At 42.8% G+C, this 21828-nt stretch overlaps 1 protein-coding gene across 3 annotated transcripts in view; it reads right to left on the reverse strand.

Annotated features, from left to right (window-relative positions):
- znrf3 (zinc and ring finger 3) overlaps positions 1-21828 on the reverse strand; it is a 61655-nt gene that overhangs the window by 10358 nt on the left and 29469 nt on the right. For all 3 annotated transcript variants that reach the window (XM_088288170.1, XM_088288165.1, XM_088288175.1), the window contains exons 2-3: positions 16589-16711; positions 498-572 (exon numbers count right to left, since the gene is read on the reverse strand). In XM_088288170.1, coding sequence (XP_088144296.1) covers positions 498-572; positions 16589-16711 — 198 coding nt within the window. The remainder of the gene's footprint in view (positions 1-497; positions 573-16588; positions 16712-21828) is intronic.

Genomic DNA, 21828 nt, shown 5'->3' on the forward strand with positions numbered 1-21828 from the left:
TCAGGCCCAGTGTCAAAAAAATAAATAAATCCATCGGTAAATAATAAGAATGATATGTTCCAGGGTCAACTTGCATACACGTTTTTTCACATCATGATTAATGAAAATAATCTGTTCTCCTGTCAGCTGCTTGGCAATTGACAAAGGTTTTTGTTTTTTTTAAACATCAGAAATAATCAGTTGCAGGGCCATCCTGTCACCCACGTTGAACAAATCTGCGAGTGTAAAACGCCTCGCTCGGGGGACGGACGGCATCAGAGAAGAACAATTCAACTACCTTTCATGTAGTTATTTTTTTTGTTTTTGTTTTGTTTTTTAAGTGGAACCATTAGGTTTGATTTTGTGCGATTACAATTCGTGTCAATAAAGGAGGACTCACATCGAGACGTTACGATGCAACGAGTTTCTTGTTGTCGTTTTAGAACATACTTCCACCCCTAATACACACACATACAGACACACACACACGTTGCTATGACGACAGAGCGTATACCAACCTGGTCGATGGCGTCTGGGTTTTCCGACACATCAAAGATGACAGCAGTTGCTCCTCGCTGCACCGCTCGCTTGGCCTGAAAACAAATGCACAAACACACACACCATGTTTACATTAATGAACGCTTACAAACACATTAATCCACACTTCTTTGATTTGGGATGACATTTACAAAGTGCACACTAGGGGGAGCTCTCCATTTAAAGGCAGCACACGTGCAGACGGAAGCGTCAGGTAACAGAGTTAAACACAGGGCCATAACAAAAAAAAAACAATGCTCAATTTCTTTGGCTTGGTTGTGATTTGTTGGGGGAAGAAAGAATTCCAGTTGAAGAAAGACTAGACAATTTGATGAGGATAAAGTCAGCCTGTAAAGTGAGCGGATTTTCAACAGTCAACTCGAAAAACTAGGGGGCATGAACATGATTTGATGGAAATAAAGCCTTACATTACAAAAATAAAGTCAGAATATTTTATAATGAGGAAAACCACAACAAATTGAAGTCGGAACATTCTGAGGAGGAAAAAAAGTGTTCATTCTATGTCAATAAAGTAATACCTTTACAAGTTAATACATTACATGTTAGAAAATGGAATTTTACAACAGTTCTGTGAGGGAGAAAAATGCAGGTAGAATTTCAAGACTCTGGTCCGACTTTTGTAATAATTGTATAAAATTAAGGATAGTTTAAAATTTTTTGTAATTTTATAAGAAACAAATGAATGCAATCTGTATAGCGAGAGAGATTATATATTTGAATATCCATGGATTATTTTTTTGTAATAAAAATTCAAATTTTTTTTTTCATTTTTCCCCCCCGAGATTTATTTTACCCATATTATGGCTAAATAACTATTCTTTTAAGAAGAATAAAGTACAATATTTCATGTAAAAGTAAAAAATAAAATCACAATAGAAAAAAAAACGACTGTAAAAAAAAATCCATACTCTTCACGTTCCATCTCGTAATATTACCACAAAAGGTACAATACAACTTTATTTAAAATGCGCATTTCACAATAGCTGCAGCAAGCATTTTCCTATTTTAGGAAAATTGTTGTCATTTGCTAATTCAAGCCGAAATATTAGCAACAGCTGCTCCACTTGTTTCCTGCAACTGACGAGCACTTCTCATTTCTCTTCCTGCTTGCCGCCTTCTTGCACTTGAAAAGTTCAAAAGCTTTTTCCCTCTCACCCAGTTTCCCTCCACACACAAACGGAGACGCGCACGCATACACTCTCGCGCGCACGCACACACACACTTAATTCGGCACTAGTCTGCCGCTTTGATGTCGGCTCTCCCAGTTAATAATTAATAGCTGTGGCTGAGACGCTCAAAATAAAAAGAAGACGAAGAAGAGCTCCCTCCTCAAGAATCTGCAGTGCAGCAACTTGCCTGACAACAAAAATGTCCCCGCAGGCAAACTGGCTTGCCTTAAAAAAAAAACTAAAAAAAAAAGGAGTGACATGTCGATTTCACATACATTTAACTTTAAATTAGGACTTGTTTACAAAGAGGACTTCATTTGATTAATTTTGACACCAATAACCCCCCTCCCACCCAAAAGAGCCAAAAATAGAATTGGTGGAATTTGTAAGTGAAATACAGAAATGACAAAAAGAAATGAGGCTGATTATCTTTTACTAAGCAGATGTTAAGATAAATACAGTTATGAAAACATAATTTTTGTCATCATAAAAGGAAAAAATTGTCACAAATGCATTTTAACGAGGATAAAGTAGTAATAGGAGAAGAAAGGGAAAAAACGATTAGATTTTTTGCAAGAATGAAATGTTAACGTGGAAAAAGTTGTGATTTTACAAGAAAAAAATAGCTGATAATTTGCTGAAAAAAGGTTATTGGAAAGTGTTTCTTTATCGGCACGAACATTAAAAACTATTTTACAAAACTGATTTCGTAATATAATGAAAAAGGTATTTTCCAAGAAAAAAAGTTCTTCACAAATTAGTGGTAATATGTAGAGGAAAAACAATTCTATGGAAAAAAAAAAAAAGACATTCTATTACGAAATTTACGAGAGGTTGTGCTATCCCGAGACTTTTTCAAAAATTGGTTTGCAGGAAAATGTTTATACTCGTGAGAAGAATCTGTGACTGTTAGACAGCAGCAATCCAAGGAGAATGACGCAACACCAAAAATAATTCATGGGAGAAAAAAAAAAGTTGTAACATGGGATGGGAAAACCATAATTTTACGAGCAAAAGGCTTTCACGTGACAAATTACAGTTCTGTGGGCCAGGTCGTAAATGACGAGGAAATAACCTACAGATTAATTCCAGCAATAACAATAAAACGCCACTAGGGGGCTGTCAGACATCTTGTCAGGAGTTGATTTCCATTGCATGAGCTTTTCTTCATACTTGAAAGACGGTTCAAGACGAAATTCAAGATGGAGCGCAAAAAAATTTCCTTCGCACACCTCAGGGATCATCAAATGGAATTTCGATCATTTGGATGAATCATGAAGAATTCATTCAGACATGAAGACGACGGACGGTCACAACCTCCCAGTAAGTTGCAGTAATATTTCTCGTTCCTCCTGTTAGCCAAGAAATTTTGGAGTTTATTTTTTCTTCAACGCATTTATGATGGGTGTCAACTATACGTAGATTTTTGCTATTCGCAGGCCAGCCCAGTCCCTAATCTTCTGTGAATAGGCGGGATCCACTGTACTGGTTTCTTCATGATCACTTGTTGCTAGGCAGAGTTCGCAGGGGCTCAAACCTAAGTGCCTGACTGGAACAGTTTTCAAAGCTATGAAGTTAGAGCTAATTCATCCTAAACGCGTGACGACAGGTATGGGCCAGCCGGGGCTATGCTTTGGCGAGAATGGAGTGGAGGGAGTTTGGGGGGCAGCTATGCCAATTTCCCGCTGGCTCTGCGGCCCAAACGCACAATCTTCCTCAGGCCGAGAGGACGAAAACCGCAGCCGCAAAAAGAGCAGCCGGCTGTGGAGTCTAGACGGCGAGGAAAATGCGAGCTATCTTTAGTCTCCCCTCGCCGGGCTGCCAGCTAGGGATGCTTTTGTTCAGCTCCCTCCACCAGCCCCCCCCCCCCCCCCTTCCTGATCTACATACATCCAAGTATGCACACCTGGATTGCGCCTGCTTCCGCTATCACCTCAACTTTTGCTTCTACTTTGGTCTCGTTCTCCTTCCGCCGCCCGCCACTGCCGCTATAATTAAAGCAATTAAGTCTTCAGAGGACTGCGCACTGCTATTACGCCGTAATTCCATGTTGCCTGCTGGCTTTATTAAAAGATAAAGGCATACTTTTCTCCCATGGATCTTTTCATATGTGGTCGCCCCTCTCGCCGTTGTTTGGCCACAGTTGCCCAAAAATAAATGCAAACATAGCGATGTGTCCTACGCTCCAACTCAATGAGTGCGTTCTGCTTTTTTGTTCGGCCCATAAGAATACTCAAGGCAAAAATTGTCGATGTGCACCCCTACTCGTCTAAACACGGTATTCTGATTAATAAGGCACCGGTGCAATAAGAATTCAGCAGATTAAAATATCCATGAATCTGCGGCCCCCTGAAGTTGACGTTAAAGCGCCCTCGGGCTTGCATTGCCTATGCCACAGCTCGCCTGTTTTCTGGGTTCGGTCACGTGACACTCGCAATGCAAGCCTGAGGGCGCTTTGACACAAGCCTAACTACAGTAAGAAAATCAAACACGCTGCGATTTGGCCAACATCTGTATATTTGCAGTTTGTTTGTTTTTTTAACTCTATAAATGTGTTTTTTTTTCTTTGCCTTTTTTTGTTTTCAATGCATGGTGGCAACAATTGGCCACTAGTAGGGATGTAACTATTGAAACATTACAATACGATTTCACGATATTAACCTCACGATACAATAATCGTCCCAATATTTCGGTGAGGTTGGCGGTATTAAAAAAATAAATAAATCTCACAATACTGCAGAAAAACGTGAGATATCGTTAAAAAAAGGCACAATATGTGTTTTGGAACATTCTAACATGGGCATGTTTTCCTATTGGCTCAGCATTTTTCAAAGTATCAAAATCCTTGTTGGTAGTCAACAATGTTGTGTTCAGTTTATCCGTGAGAAAAGTCCATTTGGTTTGAATTTTTTTTTTTCCAATTCATTATTTTTGTAAAACAACAACAAAAAAAAGCAAGCTGATTTTAGGAAAAGAATAAGAAAATGATGCACCTTTTATTTAACTCAAGTTGACCCACAAATTCTGTGGCTTCCCATTTCATATCAGCAACGTCACTCTCTGAACCAGCATGCCTCTTCGGCATGTTTTGAACTCATCCCTGAATTTTTTTTGTCACCGCCGCACTGATGCTCCAATCCATCTAATGATCTGAAAACGTGATGCCGCGGCAGCTGTGTGAACGTGCACTCCGTCGGCTTCGTTTCAAGTCACCTGACATCCTGGAAATGGATGACCCGAGTTGTGTCTTGGCGCCAATTTCCTTGTTCCCACAAGTGTCGAGCTGGCGAGTTACCCGCCAGTAACCTTTATCATCTTTTCCATTCGCCGCACCGCAAATGTCACAAATATCAAAGCGGTTCAGACGTGGGAAACAAGAGTGACATTGTTAACACTTGAGCAATTCAGGCCTGATTAAACACTCCCCAAAAATATGGGCACAAACAACTCGCTGGGAGAAAAAAAAAATTGGCAAAGTCGGGCACAAAAATTGGTTGACAAAAACATTTCTGCCTCAAAACTGGAATCATTCTAAAACCACATTTGCCACGTCTGAAAGGTTAAGGATTGGTTTGACGGGACTGAATTTGTCTTGAAAGAAGTGAAAATGAAAAAAATATATAGACTTAGATACATTTTCAGTGAGGATCAAATACACATTGAGAAAAATTTGTTGGACTTCCAAATTCCAATTGCACAATTCCGATTTAGCTTTTCATGATTTAAACGAAACCAAAACCCAAATACCGCAACTCACCAAGGTCAGATCACAATCAAACATTTCATAGTTTTAAAATGAAATTTGGTAGACATGGTTTATCATGAGTAGAGGCACAAAATAGTCTCAAGAAGCCAACCCAGAAAAAAACAAACGTGGAAAGTCTGACATTTTGGACTGAAGTGGGCATTTGAAGGTGATTTTTCGCTTTCCAAAGGTCCATCAAAACTTTGGGTTCAAAATCACGAATGTGAACCACGTATACTAGAGACGGACGGGTGAGGCGACTTTTTGTGAGGAATTGGAAGTTATGATCACACTTGAGTTCAGTTACGGCAATATAAACACACTAAGGGAAGGAATCACTTGAGATACTTCCAGCTCTAAGTGGATGACATGTAATAAAAAAAAAAAATAAAAAAAAGAAGAGCACTGCATCTTTTTCACCACCATCACCACACTGTCCTCTAATGAAGTGAACACGAGTGTCAGCGGCTTCCTGGACGGCAGCTCACGAGGCCTTCATGGCCTCTCTCGGACGCCACACAACACCAAAATCACGTCATCACATGTTCCATTCAGCACTTTCTGTCTGAAGTTACTCCAAAAACACAACGCTTATTTCCATGTCATTTCCTCTTCTTCCCGACCGGCAAGCGCCAGTTCTCCCTCCTTCACTCCCTCCATCCGTCCGTCCGACCATCCGTCCTTCCTTCCCTCCCTGCGCTTCAAACAGCACACAATGTGGGACGGCCATTCACCAGCCATTGCGTAACCACAATTGTCCTGTGATATCGAAAACTGTGTGTGTGTGTGTGTGTGTGTGTGTTGAAAGGCGCCAACGTCGCACTTTGCAAAGAATGTTGTGAAATACGCAAAGCGGGAGAATCCCATTCTACGCATGAACTGATGACAAAAATGAACATGTGGGCTAACTGCTTCTTATTTGACATAACCTACAATAATTAATTTAATTATATGAATTAATAAAAAATTTAATTAAAAAAACATTGTAATTGACGTATTTTAAGGGGAAAAAAATCGTAACGATTAATGCAACAACAGGAAAATGTTGCTTATGTTTAGCAAAAACAACTAGCGCGCTCATTTGAAAACGCCCGTTAACATATTTCAACGGCATTGTTTACGGTCCAATGGACGCGATAAACGCTCATTTGAGTGACGATGTAAGTAAACTCACTCCCCACAAGCGTAATGTTACTTTAACAAGTTGACTCGTACTGACAGGACGATATTGACCCATCGCTACGCCCTCACTCACTGATTGAACGATATAACAGGACTCGCCATCGTACATTTACACCGAGTGTTTGCACCGAAGATAAATTAAAGGTCGACAAATCATTAGAAGCATTATCACCTGGATACACCTGATGCATACAGTTAATGTTGTGTTAGCATGCGGTTAGCATTAGCGCATGCCGGATATAAAAACAAACCCCCAATTTAAAGTAAATTCAGCCACAACTAAGTCTAGCCCACATCACTTCCCAGGCAGAAACTTCAAGTTAGCTGCAAACATGAGCATCATTGCTGACACTTTCAGTCCCGATCCTTTGCGCTAATTGTGTTCAACCGCAAAGCAGAGAACGTCTCCAAGTCCAGCTGAGCTCAAGTTAATATTCGTTGAGAATAAATGACTGCGAGTATTGTTGTATGCCCTTCTCGTATGCGCTACTGCTCCGTTGTTGTGAACAGTTGTCGTATTAGTAGTTGATTGAAGGTTTATGACTACCATCACGTTGATGCTAAAACCCGTTAGCCAGTCAATGGTGTCTCATATGATATATTAGCATTAAGCTAACAGACTTTCATGAGAAAAAAAAACAAAAAAAAACATGGTTTAGTCAAGTGGTGGGCAATTAATTTCTTAAAGGGGGCACATGAAAAAGTGGATGGGGGCGATGCTAACCTCAACTTTGTCAATACTATTTTGTATTCATTTAGAAAAAGCATATCATATTGTTTCACTAAATTGCTACGTGCAATTACGATTTAAAAAAAAAAAATCATAAGCAGTCATTGAAATGACACCTTTACACTTTAAAAATGATCATATTAATTTTGTGCACGAAGCGCCAACTAACATTAGCTGTTCCGAGTCTGGGCACGGAAATATATAGATGCGAGCTGAAGTGATAAAGTTGCAAGTATTCTGTCTTAAACATAATAATAAACACTGGCAACACTTGGGAATATGTATTCATGTTTAAAATGGCCATACTGGGTAAAACTATGTTCAAAAAGAAATGTCTTTAGAGCTCGAATTTTCACCTTGTGTGGAGAGTCTGGACCGTACTACAATGGTACTCGAGTGTTTATCTTGATTTCAAGAAGCAGCGGTCTGACTCGGGCTGCCCGCCACAGGAGCAGGACGGGCCGCTAATAAAATTTCCTCTACTTTTCCTCGCCGTGCTTCCCATGCTGTTTTCTTACCGCTTTAGGACGGCAGCCCTTTGTGATTTGCAGGAAAACAAACCGAGACAGGAATACCACGTTTTAAGCGCAGATAATGTTTGGACGACGCAATCTCTCGTCCTAAATTGCAGGCTATAAGTAGCCACTCGTTTTTGTGTACAAAACGCATCTGTGATGTAATGCGGTATCCTGAGCCAGTTTTCAGATAACGATAGCTTGTGCCAGCATGATCTAATAAAAGAAGAAGAAAAAAAAAAAACTACAGTTACTCAGTGACTCTATGGCCTTGACACAAAGAAAAGAGGACACTTACTTTTGGAGCTAGTGGGACTGGGGGGGTCTGGGGAGGAGGGGGGTTGGGGGCATACTAGGCCTTAACAGTTGTGTTACGAGGTCACAGGGCAAAACGGGCTGCGCGCCCCAATTAAGCCCGCCCACCCGCACACACACACACCGAGTTCCCAAACCCATTTAGCTCACTCTGTAGCCCAGACAACCAGCAATATTCCTGCCATGGAAAATGACACCGCTCCCAATGTGCAGCACCTCATCATTGCAACAAGCTTGATCAAGAATTTGCAGCTTCACTGAAATTTGGGGGATTTGAATGCTTGAACAGGTATCTGACATCAGGAACACAACTGTCACTTGCTGCGCCGGTTCAGCAGCGTGGCAAATTTACAAGAGTAAAATGTTGCCGCATGCTTTGAATGGGGGACAACTATGAACAAACAATTATTCAACATCACGAGCCACATATGCTTAATCATTTCAGCTGCACTGGAAATGGTATGAGGTTTTTTTTCTACACGCTTTGGATGGGGAAAAGGAGCCTGGACATGCGGACAAATAACATTTATTCAACATCAATAGAGACAAACACTAAATCATTTCAGTAGCAAGGCAACCTTGCGGGATTCGGCAAAAGTGTGAAATGTTGCTGGATGCTTTAAATTCAAGTCGTGTTAAAAAAAAAAAAATTTAAAAAATCAAGGACACAAAATGTCCCTTGGACCCCGACAGGGGTTCAAAGTTGTCATTTTCTCTTTGTTTAGATGAAGTGCTCACAGTGAGAACAAAGCCATCAAAAAGATCTTATCAGCCAACACTGAAGAAAGCGCTTCTTTCATTTCTTTATTTTTTTGTTCTGGTCCCAATAAAGATAACCTCAGCACAACTGTAAAGCGGCATTGAGCAGAGCGCAAAAAGCAAGATGGCGCAACATTTACTTCAACACAACCCTCCATTGTTGTCTTATCTGGCAGAGTGTACCCTGGCGGTCAGTCAACAATTAAATGACGTGCATTGGCAAGAGAAGAAAATTCGGCCTTTAAAAAGATAATAACGCTGGACAAATATAAACACGCCATTATCCAACATCAAAAGCAACTATGGAATGTAAAGATTAATCGAAAATGTATTTAATATCGACTTAAACTGCTTAAAGTAGAGATCGATGTAGCAAAATAAATGAATTGAATTGAAAACAATCGCTATCTGGCGGACAGAAAAACACACCGTTAAACAACGTCACGACTTTATCGACGCATACGATAGCAAGTCAGCCCCAATACGAAAGCGGAAAAGATGTGATTTGAATGGGCAGGATAGTGCCACCTGGTGGACAAATACAAGCACACCATCATCCAACATCAATATCGAAAAACCGCAAACAATTTGAAATGCCACTGCAGGCTGTGAATGTGCAAAATAAGGGTTGTCAGGTGGACAAATACAAAAGACGTCATTAACCAACATCAACAGCGACGCACGTTCAGCATTTAAATAGCGACGCACATCGGAGGAAACAAAAGCATGAAATGTTTCTGCATGATTTGCGTGCGGGAAACGACTGCTTGGTGGACAATTATAAATATAATAATCAAATCACAATGACAGGACACGCTTATTTCAGGAAACAGCATAAAGTGGTGCTGGGTAAAAAAAAAATTGCCGTCGTCAGGTGGACAAATCTAAAAAGTAACGCGACACCCTTGTATGTAGCAGTCACAGGTGTGGCTTGTATTTAAATTTATTTTCACGTTAGGGCCTGTGAGTCAATCACCAATGCTTTGGCTCAATGAAGCAAGCTGGCCTTCCTCCTCCTCCTCCTCCTCCTCCTCATCACGTTGCCGGACAATCGTGGGTGCGCTGGCCGAGCCTGAAAGCAGCCCAAGAGCACAGGATGCCATTCTCGCCCCCGCTAATCCTCGAGCTCTGGAAGCATCTCCAGATAGGAGGAGGCCTCAGATTAGCTGCGCGGGGGCCCCTCTCGGAGATTCCACGGCCGGGCCGGACGCAGCGGGGCGCGCGGGCCACGAGGATTCTCACGCACGCATTCCCCGACAAAAGCTTGGGCGGAGATGAAGGGGAGGGGCGGGACGAGGCTTTGGTGGAGCCGGCTGGATGTCCGACCCTTGCTTTTGATCCGACATTCCCGCAGGCTGCTGAGATTGAAGTCTCAAGAAACGATACGTTGTCGGGTTGCGCAATATATCGAAAGGACAGCGTCATCGCGGTAATAGCACGCGCAATATGCACTTCGCAAAGACGAGCGATAAGTTCTTCCGCAATCACAGCCATTGAAATATTAAAATCAAAATCAGTCCTGTGGTCGAAAATTGAAATGTGAAAAGAAAAATCTTTTGGAATTTGTTCATTTTTCATGTCGTATTTAATTTTTGATTGTTATTTTAAAATTGGAAGGAAAAAAAAAAATTCTGACGAGGTGGGGCGGCAATAAAGGGAACAGCAGCAGACAGTCGAGTGTGATATGGAAGGCGACTGTCTCCAAGCTTGTGGCCAAATCATGTCCTGCACACTCAGGTGTTGTGTTGGAGGTCGTCTGGAGGGCACGGCAGCGCCACGGGAGTGTCATGCGACGGCCTCGTTCTGACCTTGTTCTCAAGACGCCGTTCTATCGCGCCTTGTTTGTTTGCACGCTTGGGGGCTGGGGGGCGTCGCTGTCTGGTCGGTGGGCGTATTTGTGCATGTACGCACGCATCGGCTCGTCTGCCGTTTGTCAGCCTGTGTGAAGCCGGCTCGGAGCCTGGCAGATGGGTTTGTTGGGGATGCAGACGGCGGCATGAGTCACAGTGTCTCGTCGTCTTCGCGCACTCCACTCAAGTTAAACTGCAGACTGCAAAAATGCACTCCGAACTACAAAAAGTTCTTTCACCAAAACGATTTGAGATTTGCAGTAGTGCCTTGACTTCATTGCATGGCAAAATTGAAGCGACGAGTGCGATATGGGCATTGAACTCAACACCCTTCAGAACGAGCAGCACTTTTAATGCCACTTCCAGTTGACTTTTCATGTCAAATTGAAAAGCAAACAAAGAGAATTACACACAAAATAGACAAAGGCTTAATAATAGCATTGATAGTCGCAGTGTTCAAACCCATTAAGCAACATTTTTTGAACCCAAATATAAGAGTGCCCAAGTGTGCCCTTGCCCCTCTCCGGAGTTGAAGTTACAATTTGTGGTTAAAAAGCTCCGAGGGTGGATGAGATCCGCTCGGAGGCTTTGGATGTTGTGGGGCTGTCATGGCTGACACGCCTCTACAACAATGCGTGGACATCGGGGACAGTGCCTCTGGATTGGCAGGCCGGCGTCAAATCTTGGATTCAGGAGGACCGATGTGGTTTTTGTCCCGGCCGTGGAACGGTGGGCAAGCTCTACCATTGGCAGGGTCCTTGAGAAGGAAGCCGCTGGGATGCAAATCAGCACCTCCAAATGGTCCTCAGTCTGAAAAGGTCCAGGTCCGGGATGAGATCCTCCACCAAGTATTTTGAAGTCTGCTGTGATGCGGACCTTGTTTTGTAGTCTTTTGGTAAAGCCCGGAATGGAGGTTCGGTGGGTCACACCACTGTTGTTTTAACAACTTCAATATGTCCACGTGGTTTGGCATGTACCAACGCAAACAAACTTTGTGTGCCCCCTAAAAACGCTCCACTCATGACCTACCCCCCACAGAGCCGGCGGGCGGGCTAGCAACGGATGAAGACGAGCAGCAGGAGGTCCGGGGGTGGAGAACGGCTTACGGAGCTCTGGGGCGTCTCTTTTCATGTGGGTGTGCACGATGATCTCCCGCCATGGCTCTTCGTGGCGGGGCGTCGGCGGAGGAGCCCCCTGCCACCTCCCCTCTGTCGATCCCTCTCTTAAATCACCTCTTTTTCCGGAGGATCCCGCCGCGCCCGTTTCCATGGTCACTGGGAAGCTTCTCGTGTCATGTGGCTCCGAGCGAGCCGTCCCGGCTTTCATCGGGATGCCAAACGAGCATGATTAGCCGTCGCGGCTCGAGCCCTATTTAACCTAACGAGGAAGGAAAGTCATTTTGCGAACACTTGCACTGTGTTCCAAATGATCGACAGGCTGACAAACAGCCAAAGTGTCGCCCTGTTAGAACCCTTCAATGGGACATTTAAAAGCCAAGTAAAGAACTAAAAACTAGCATACAAAAATTACTGAAAGAACATTTGGTAAACTAGAAGGCCAAAACATTTATGTAGAATGAATCTAAACTCGTGTTTGTTTAATGAAATACCGTATTTACACATTTTTTTTCTTGTAACTACCTTCTAATAATTACTGAAAATGTCACCTATTGGCTGTTTTGTGCGCTGTCTGAAATCCCATAAGATGCTGCAAGATGGCGCCAAAGCCTAGTGTAAATGTTAAGTAGTGCGTTGACGTCATCTCCATGCCACTACAGCGGGGTTGTCAAACTCATTTTTGTGGCGGCTCACTTTGTATTTACGGCTTCCATCACAGTGCCGTTATGACGGTCAACCCAAATACATCTTTAATCGCCCCATCGTATTATAACACGGTTATTACACGTACACCAAGTTGAGGGCTTCCTAGTTTTGAAATAAGAAATCTACAATAATAGTTTGTTGAATTATTGTTCAAGTCACTGTAAAAACAAAACAAAACAAAAATTCAAAGCTATCATTGCTTACGCATGATACATATTTTACATACGATTTGCGGATCTGGCCGCCCGACGCCTGTGATCTCGAGGCATTTAATAAAGCTTTTTGTGGGGACAGCAACTGTTAAAAAAAAAAAAAAAAACAATATGTGGCAGGATTTGGTCTTTGCAGACATTCCTCTGTAAAAACCAAAGCAAGGCCACAAGTCGAAGATCTGACGACAAGTCTTTCAAGTCTAAGGTTTTTACGAGACGGTGAAGATTTTGCAAGCCGAAACGCAAGTCAAGTTGCGTCAGGTCAGGGCAGGATGATGCGATAAAATGGCGGAAAGAGACCCCCTGGCTTTGGCCACACACATTGTTCCACGGGCAACTGCGGTTTTTAGGACTCTTCCCACACAGGATACACATTTTACGCTTGTGTGCCGCCTCTGGCCAAAACTTGAAAGCAGCTCGCTTTAGTTCAGGGAGATGACACAAGCATCGTTTTTTTTTTTTTTTATTCTTCCACTGTTCTTTTTTTTTTTTTTCTTCCACTGTTCTCCTCGCCGCTCACTGAGGTTATTTTTAAGCGCTTTGTAGTGGGCCCCGGCCGCGCTCTGAAATGTAGTCTTGGCATGCGTTTGAGGTGGAACTGATGGTGCTTGACGCAGGAGCTGCTGAGGGGCAGCGCCAGGCCACACACGGCAAGCGCATTCCAGCTGGATATGACGACAGATAGACAGCTGCCGGTGCGCGCCACCGATATAGCAGAGCAGACGCGCTTTGCCTTGATCATTGCATCGCGCGTTGAGAATTGATTGTTGACTTATTGCGCGGTCAGCACGGTGGTATAGCGATTAGCACGTCAACCTCACAGTTAACGGGTTCAGATCTGGGCTCTGACCTTCATGTGTGGAATTTGCCTTTTCTCCCCATGCTGAATGCGACTTTGAAAGCTTGCTTGTGTACATATTTGAAAGAAGAAATAAAAAGCCTCGTTGCTGCCGGAGATTATCAAATGCGAAATCTTCTGCAATCCTGCTTTTTATGCCTACTGAAAGCAACGGATTTAGGTTCATTGATTTCATTTCAGATGTGGTCATGATTACTCATTTGGAAATGAAAAAAAAAAAGGGATTTGGTTGCTGTAAACAAAGAGGGATCACTGTTACACTGCTTTACAATATTTTTGGGTTATCCATCGCTCGTGCGCTCTCAATGTGGTTAAATGTGTAATTATTGTTTTTAAAAGTGCGTGTAAAACCTTTAAGTGATGGAAATGCTATAAAAGCATAACCAGGGAGTATTTAAATGGGCTATTCTCATCCCCTTATTCAAAAACAGGACATTATAATGACAGAGGCAAAAAAAAAAAAAAATGAAAAACTGAAATAATTAATAGTACGTTTTAAGCTACAGGATTCTTGTTATCCTAAAAAAAATAGATTAATAAATGTGTGTGCATGTGAATAAAACCTTAAAAACATTGCATTACAATGAAATTTTGTATGTCTGGAGGCAAAGCTGTGAAGAAAAAAACTTGACACGCTAGAAAAAAAAATTGTTCAATTTAAATTGTTCCCCAGTGTTATGATTCCGACACTGTTACTGTGTTTTTGAGATATTTTTTGGTTTGACCTATAAAAGCTTGCTCAAAACAGATTTTAACACACACTGTAATTTATAACTATAACTTCACGAAAAAGAAAATCCATCTTTTGCTGAATCCAACCCTTAATTCATAAATATCATTACTATATATATTACATATTATTATTACTTTTATGAAACTCTGATGTGCTAAAGTAAAAACGAGGGTGGATTTGGTATCAGTGCAAAAAAATTTATCTAGAAAAGTTTTTTTCGCCGCTGATTAAAAAAAAAAATGTGTTGACCAGTATTATTAGAATCATTGTCTATTAAATGGCTAATCGATGAGGTAGCTGTTGATGACTCTAAATTGTTGTTGTAGTGACAAACGTTACAGCTCTTTCGCTCCACCAAAGTCGCCCCATTAAAGCCAATGTAGGACAAGCCGAGTGCTGCCGCTGCTACTACAGCAGACGAGAGGGTCAGGGTTCCCGAACCCGACGCAGCTCACACAAAGCAGACAGGAAAGGCAGGAAAGAACTGTGTACAGATATGTGACACGCCAGCACTTCTGTCAACTCGGCCCGCCGACTTCACAGAGCGCAGCGGCCCCCGCCCCGAAGCCCCTCATCGTTTCCTCCACTTCCTCCGCCTGCTCATCTGTCTGCTATTGGCACGCAGACGTGGGGGGGGGGGGGTGGACTTGAGTCACATGACTGGAGTCCAGTTTGATTAAGTGGCCAAGTTGGGACATGCTTGGCTTAAAGTTCCGACAGACTTGAGTTGACCTCGGACAATGTGAATGAACAAATTCACGTTTGAAAGAATTTTCAAGATGGTGTGCCATCTGTTTATTTTTTTGGGGGGGGGACTCAAAAGATAAGAGAAAACATCTACCACGTTTAACTTCATCGTCGCCCACAAGGCCAGATAAACTACGTTGAAATCACTCAAATTAGCTTAATTTTGGTTATGGGTTTGAAATCAAATTAAAAAAATAAAAATATATATATATTTTTTTTTAAATTATCAAATTAAAACCTAAAACAAACTAATAAAACAAATCACATAACTGACAAAAGTTCCATAGCTTAATGCTGACACATAATGCAAACCCAAAAGACGGGCTAACAAAACTAGCATTGATGTTGTGCTCGTAATATTCTTCATCCTATGTTGGAAACTCACCAATTACTGCATCACCTACTAGTCAAACTCTTCTTTGTGTATTACGTGTGTGAGTGTGTGTATGTGTGTGTGTCTGCCTCCTGGGAACCTCATCTACGAATGATGTGGGCGATCCGTCTGTTTGAAAATGGGGCCCTTGAACACAAAAGTTTGCCCATCCCTGCCCTAGATACCCCACAGTGGTATTTCTGTGCGGGGTGGTGGTGGAGGCGGGGGGGCGGGGACACATTTTGCTACCCATTGAGACCACCCTCCTATGAGACATATCAAGCTTCAAACAAACAAAGCGCCTCGCTCGAGGTGAGCTCTCGTTCCTTTCCAGCAAAAGCGCTTTGACCATCCGCATCGGCCACTTCAAATAGACGGAGAGCCCCCCGCCTTAGTGCACGGTCAACTTTAAATAGAGGGCAACGTGCCCGCTGCTATGCCAAGCGCAGCTGGGGGGCCTTGTGTTCCCAGACACGTTTTATTTTTAGACACGGCTCAGAGTAAACAGCGCCCCCCTCCGCCCCCCTTCCCGCCAATTGCGTTTTGCGCATTCACGAGAATTTTGTAATTGAATTGAATCTAAATTGAGCAGAAAAGATTCCAGCACTGTTGATGGCAAAGCCACCCAGTCGGAGGCGGGCGAGCGGCGTGACCTGGGAGGGGCCGACGGGATCGGGCCCGCCATCCGGAACCGGGCTCGGACAACGGTGGCGCCCGGCGGTGGGTACGCGCTGCACTGCCTGGCCTGGCCAAGGCCACGGAGGGCCACACAAAGCGCCCAGCTGCGTCCTGGCCCTGGGCGCAGTGCAACAATGGGTGGCATGGGACTGATAATGTGAGGAGCACTGAATGAAATGTTCTTGCGAGGGGGAGACGGCAGGTGCTGAAGCACCATTGAGAGGTTTGGGCCAACCTTAAAAATGACACCACCCCCCTCTTGAAAAACACGGCACATTTACAGTAATCCAGCATTTGGGGAGGCGCCAGCCTCCCACGCGGCAGCAAGTGTGCACGCCACTGCACGGCGGCTCTTGTTTACCTTTCCCAGAACGGTGAGACAACTGGGGTCCAGTTCTGGTTGCTCCAGCTTCACCACGCCCACCCAGCCGTACTCGTACAGGTCCTCCTCGTCGTTGTTGTTACACAATCCCAAAGGATGCATCTGGAAGGGAGAAAAAGATTCATTAGTGTTTACATGTCTCAGAATTTGGAGTAATCCCCTCTGGGTTTCGCCCCTCTTGAGGATGGGGAACAAGTACTAATCTGCTTGTCACCTATTTTCTGAGAAATCCGGTGTTGATTATGAAAAAAATAATGCTAAGCAATTCCAGTGCAGTGGAAGTGCTGATGAAGCCGAAATTACTCAAGAAACAACTACTTCGGTGCGGATGGTAGAAAATACTTGATTCTTTCTGACTTTTACATTTCACAAAACACTTCAAAAATCACAAACAGAAATTTACAGTCAGGTTCCTTCCAAGTCGCTTTAGGTCAGTTGAAGAGAATGCAGGAAACAGATCAAGACAATGGAGGTGATGAGTGGAAGCGAATGCAGAGGACGGTACAAGGCAAAATGAAATGAAAAAAAAATGCTGTCTCTTCACTTTTGCATACTTGTCGGTGGATGAACAAAACGAAGCAAGTGCAACAAGTGCAAGAAAATGCGGGAGACTCAAGGAAAGATGGTGAAATAAATGTTGGCTCGCTTGTGCCTTCTTTTCCCAAAATTACCCAAAACATCATTTGGAATGGCTCTTGCACATGACACAGAAATGTTCAACTAGTATGGACTCCAGGAGACACACAAAAAAATGCCAAGATGGGTTCGGAATTTAGTTTGGACCAATTTTGTCGCTTCCACGGCAACTTGACCCATTTGCATCATATTGCAAGCCAGCGGATGCAAAGTTTGATAGCCCGTCCCACTTCCGAGATGTTCAACATTCAGAACGGCTCGAGACACACGTTGGTTGGAATTGCCGCTCACCAACAACCAGAAGCCGGGATTCATTTGCCTCCATGGCAACAGCGTCAAGACGCCGTGCGCTACGAGCATCTCAAGCGCTCCTGCGTGACCCGCGGGGCCACTTATCCTATTAACCCGACGACCACAGCTCAATCCCAATCAGTCAGCATTTTGGCAGCGTGACCCCCCCCCCCCTTCCCCTCCAGGCCATTGCAGATGACCCCAGATACCCTTCCTCCCTGGGGTGACCTCTCACCTTTGAACCGGGCGCAGGTTAGTAGCCAATCCAAGCCAAGTCAGAGGGATCAAGAACCTAACCTGAAGGGCTATTGGGCTTCTTATCGTGGAGGACTTTGGGAAGGGCGGCAAGCAAATCAGGAAGGATTGTGTTGCGCACTTGTAGAGTGTAGCCGCTTCTACCACCTTCGGTGATAAAAGCTGACGTGAATTTCTCACACCGTCGCTTGTCATTATGAAGACGTTGCATTGCAGCGAGCGGAACAAAGCTTGAAGTGAGAGCGCAGCTATACATTTGCTATGATCATTTCAGGGCGTTCTCCCGACGACGACAAAATTGAAAGGGACGTTTGCGGACGGCAGAAGATGCTGTTGCCACAGCTGAGATGGTCACCAGGGGTTCTCAAACTTTTGGAGTAGCACGCGAAAAAGAATTGGCACGCCAAGGCGCACTATCATGACCAACGCAAAAATACAGGAGTCAAGTCGGATGAAATGTGTAAAAAAAAACAACAAAAAAAACGGCAGAGGTTGTATTTCTGAAGTAATATGACAAGAAATAAGTTCACTTTCCGGAAAAAAAATACAGGTCAAATTTGACATAAAAAAAAAACTCAAATTACACGTGAAACTATCGGACAAAGTTGCGATATTATGGGGAAAACAACGGGTTCAGTCGGGATAGACCAATTATCGGCTGGGCATCTGCAATTTAGAAATGCGTTAACTCTAAGAAACTATGTTTTTTTTTTTTTTTTTTACAGTTCACTTTATAAAAGATTCGACTGTGCCTGGGAACACGCTGCATCATTTGATTTTGTGTGAAATATCATGATTCACATCATGCTGAAATGTGAACATTTTTGTCATTTTGAAATTGTGCAGAACTTGACTGTGTTAAGTTTTCATTTTAAGACTGCTGGTGACCATGGGAGCTCACTGAACTTTGTTAGAATTGTCAAAAATTTTTTAAAAAAAAAAGTCAACAAATCAGCCTTTCACACGAGTATCCCGTTTCGCAGGCCACACTTCTCAATGTAATCCTGGTGAGGAATTGGAGCTTGTTGGTCAACATCCATAACTTTGGAGCGTGTCGTTCGTTCATGCCGGTGCTTGACGAAGCATTTTCCCGCCATGACCCAAGAATTGTTAAGGGGGCCTTGTTCTGGTCCACTCCTCCCATATTGGGGCATGGGGCCTCGGGGGCCATGGAAATGGTAATCACACTAGCCCGGCTATTATTCTGTCCACCGATGACGAAATTCATTGAGCTTTTGATCAGGCGATGACCACTCACTACTTCTTCCGACCCCCGCCCTGTTAAGCTTGTGGGGCTGCTTTGCTACATCAGACACAGACCGTCTTGAATCTGGGCACAGGACAATGAAGTGTTTGGTTCAGAAAAAAAATAGTTTCACTCATGAAGGGACGTCGGTTTTATTTAATATGTTATAATTATATCACAGCTGTTGGTTAGCCAAAGCTTGGGTAGGGAGTCGTAATTGGTTTATTAACTTTGTTTTATTGGCACGCTCCATCTGTGCACTTGTTTTTAATTACTTGAGACTATTCTTGGAACGGTCCCACTGTAAAACAATCTGCTCAGTCTTGTAATTTTACAAAATGTATTTCTTGAAATAGTTCATTCTAATCAAGTTACGGATGATTTTGTAGCAATTGGGCAACTTTACGAGGACTTACATTTTTTTTCTCAGAATAAAAAGAAAATCAATTCTCATAAGATAATACAAGTAATGGTTTCCCGTATAATTACAACTTTAATCTCGTTTAAAAAAAAAAAAAATTGTCAGGTAATTTTACAAAAGTATTAGAATAAATAAATCCCAAAATTATTTTGCGGATACCCAAGGTGTTGCTCAATTAATTTAAAAAAAATAAAATAAAATTAAAAAAAAAACTGCTTTTCTTGTAACACCCCAAACCTTTTTGACAGTACATACAGCTCTGGAAATAAACAAACAAAAAAAAATGAAAAATGTTATTTATTTATTTTGCTTTAGGGGCATTCTTCTGTTCTGCAACTAAATGACACAAATGAGAAGAATTATAGAATTGAAATTGGGGATTTACGTCATTTATTTTACTTGAGTATATTTCAGATTTCACTCAAACATTTATCTTTAATTAGCTAAATCAGAGAATCTTTTTCTCTACAGTTGGACATCTATATGTCCACGAATGCTTTTCTTTCAAAAATAAGCGTATATCAAAGCGACCCCAAACTTCCTAATGCTAGCGTATTGAGCAAATACATGCCACTTCTTTCGCCACCAGCCGGGAGGGCCTTTGAACTTGAGCGAGTTGGGGGTGAAAGTAGGACGCTCCCGAGCTACAAAAGCCGAAAACTTCAGAGAAAGAACTTGTTGAATTGCACGTCTATTTCAAGCGCGGCTCTTGCCGAAGCATGTCGCGTAACGTCCTTACCCGGCAGCACACAGCGTCCCCCCCCAAAAAAAGAGGAAAAAAAAAAAAAAAAAGAGTGAGTGAGACAGTGGCGGCAGATTGCCTCTTCTTTTTTACCGCCTCGCCTCCAAAGCAGGTTTTGCAAGATGTCCTGGCAGACAAAAGTCAACTGAAGCAAAGTGTTGTTGATCACATGCACACAAGAACCTCGAGGAAGACAAACCTGGGCCTGGCGCCAGTCCTCGCACCCACCTGCCTCCCCGGCGCCGTGTTTGAGCGCGGGGCGTGCACTCGAAGCGCCTGTCTCCCAACGCCCCGCTGCTGACCCGCAGGTGACCGGGCGCCGTGCAAAGAAGACCCCCTGCTGACCCCTTCTGAGCTCCCTCGAAACACGGAGGCTCGGTTAAGTTTCTGGGGTCACTCTTCTACGCCCGGCACAAAGTGTCTTCAGTTTGTGGAGTGTACAATAACATTTCAAGACTTTCTGGAACATAAATGCCTGAAATTTTGTATCAAAAAGTTTTGGATATCATGAGCATGACAGCATAATTGCCTCAGGTATTTTTAAATGACTGTGATAATATCAAAGAAAATAGTGTGCTTGCTAAAAAAAAAAAAAAAAATATATATATATATATATATATATATATATATATATATATATATATATATATATATATATATATATATTTATATATATATATATATATATATATTTTTTTTTTCTTTTCCCTCAGATTCCCAACCATGCAGGTCAGGGCAATCCGCAAAGATTAAGTGGAGGCAACTAGACCCTTCTTGTTTGTTGAATGAGTTTTTTCTAAAACACTCAAAAATGACTTGGACAATTGCTCTGTGAGGTGCGTCTATGTCCTGGGGTCGCTTTGCTCCATTTGGAAGAGTGTCTCTTCAATCTGAGCAGAACACACTGACATTTTAAGTAGGGCTGAACGATTTATCGTTTTGGGAGGGAAATCATAATCTCAGAAAATGAATTTTGGGATCGTCAAAGCTACGTTTTTTTTTTTTAAAGGGTTCTTGTCACACTAACCAGTGGCATCCTGATTTAATTTTTTTTTTTTTTTTTTTAAAGCGTTGCACTGCCACCCGTCATCACGGAAGTCATTTTATTTCGCCGTTGCTTGAATGCTAGTCCGAGCTGCGTGATGTGAATCATCTCCTCCGTGGTGACACATAAACGACCCCACTCACAAGTAGCGTTTTAACCAAGGAGGCGGACAAGGAGTCGCTAGGCGTGCTAATCGTCAGGAAGGACCCAAAATAAGTGCTTCGAAGTACAGTGGACTTTTTACAGAAGTCTGGGTAGAACTGCATTCGCGCTGAGAGCCAGTAGCTAGGAACAGAAATGTATTTCAACCAAGACGTATAGAGACAGAAAATAAGACGATGGCTACATTCGCAATTAAGCAGGCGCTCTCCCGGCCGGAACACGGAAACGGATGACATCATCATGATGAGGAGGCTCCGTGTCAAAAGTATCTCATCAATAATAGTTGCGCTATTTTGCACCACAGAGTTTTGAGATCCGCACAATAATAGGTCTCAAAATGATGGATTTTCATCGATTTAGCTTTGCTAAGGGACAATTATTTTATTGACATTTATGTATAAAGAACATGTACATTAGTACG

Source organism: Idiotropiscis lumnitzeri, chromosome 1, assembly GCF_059441095.1.
Source record: "Idiotropiscis lumnitzeri isolate Australia: NSW breed Sydney's pygmy pipehorse chromosome 1, RoL_Ilum_1.0, whole genome shotgun sequence".
Lineage (NCBI taxonomy): Eukaryota > Metazoa > Chordata > Actinopteri > Syngnathiformes > Syngnathidae > Idiotropiscis > Idiotropiscis lumnitzeri.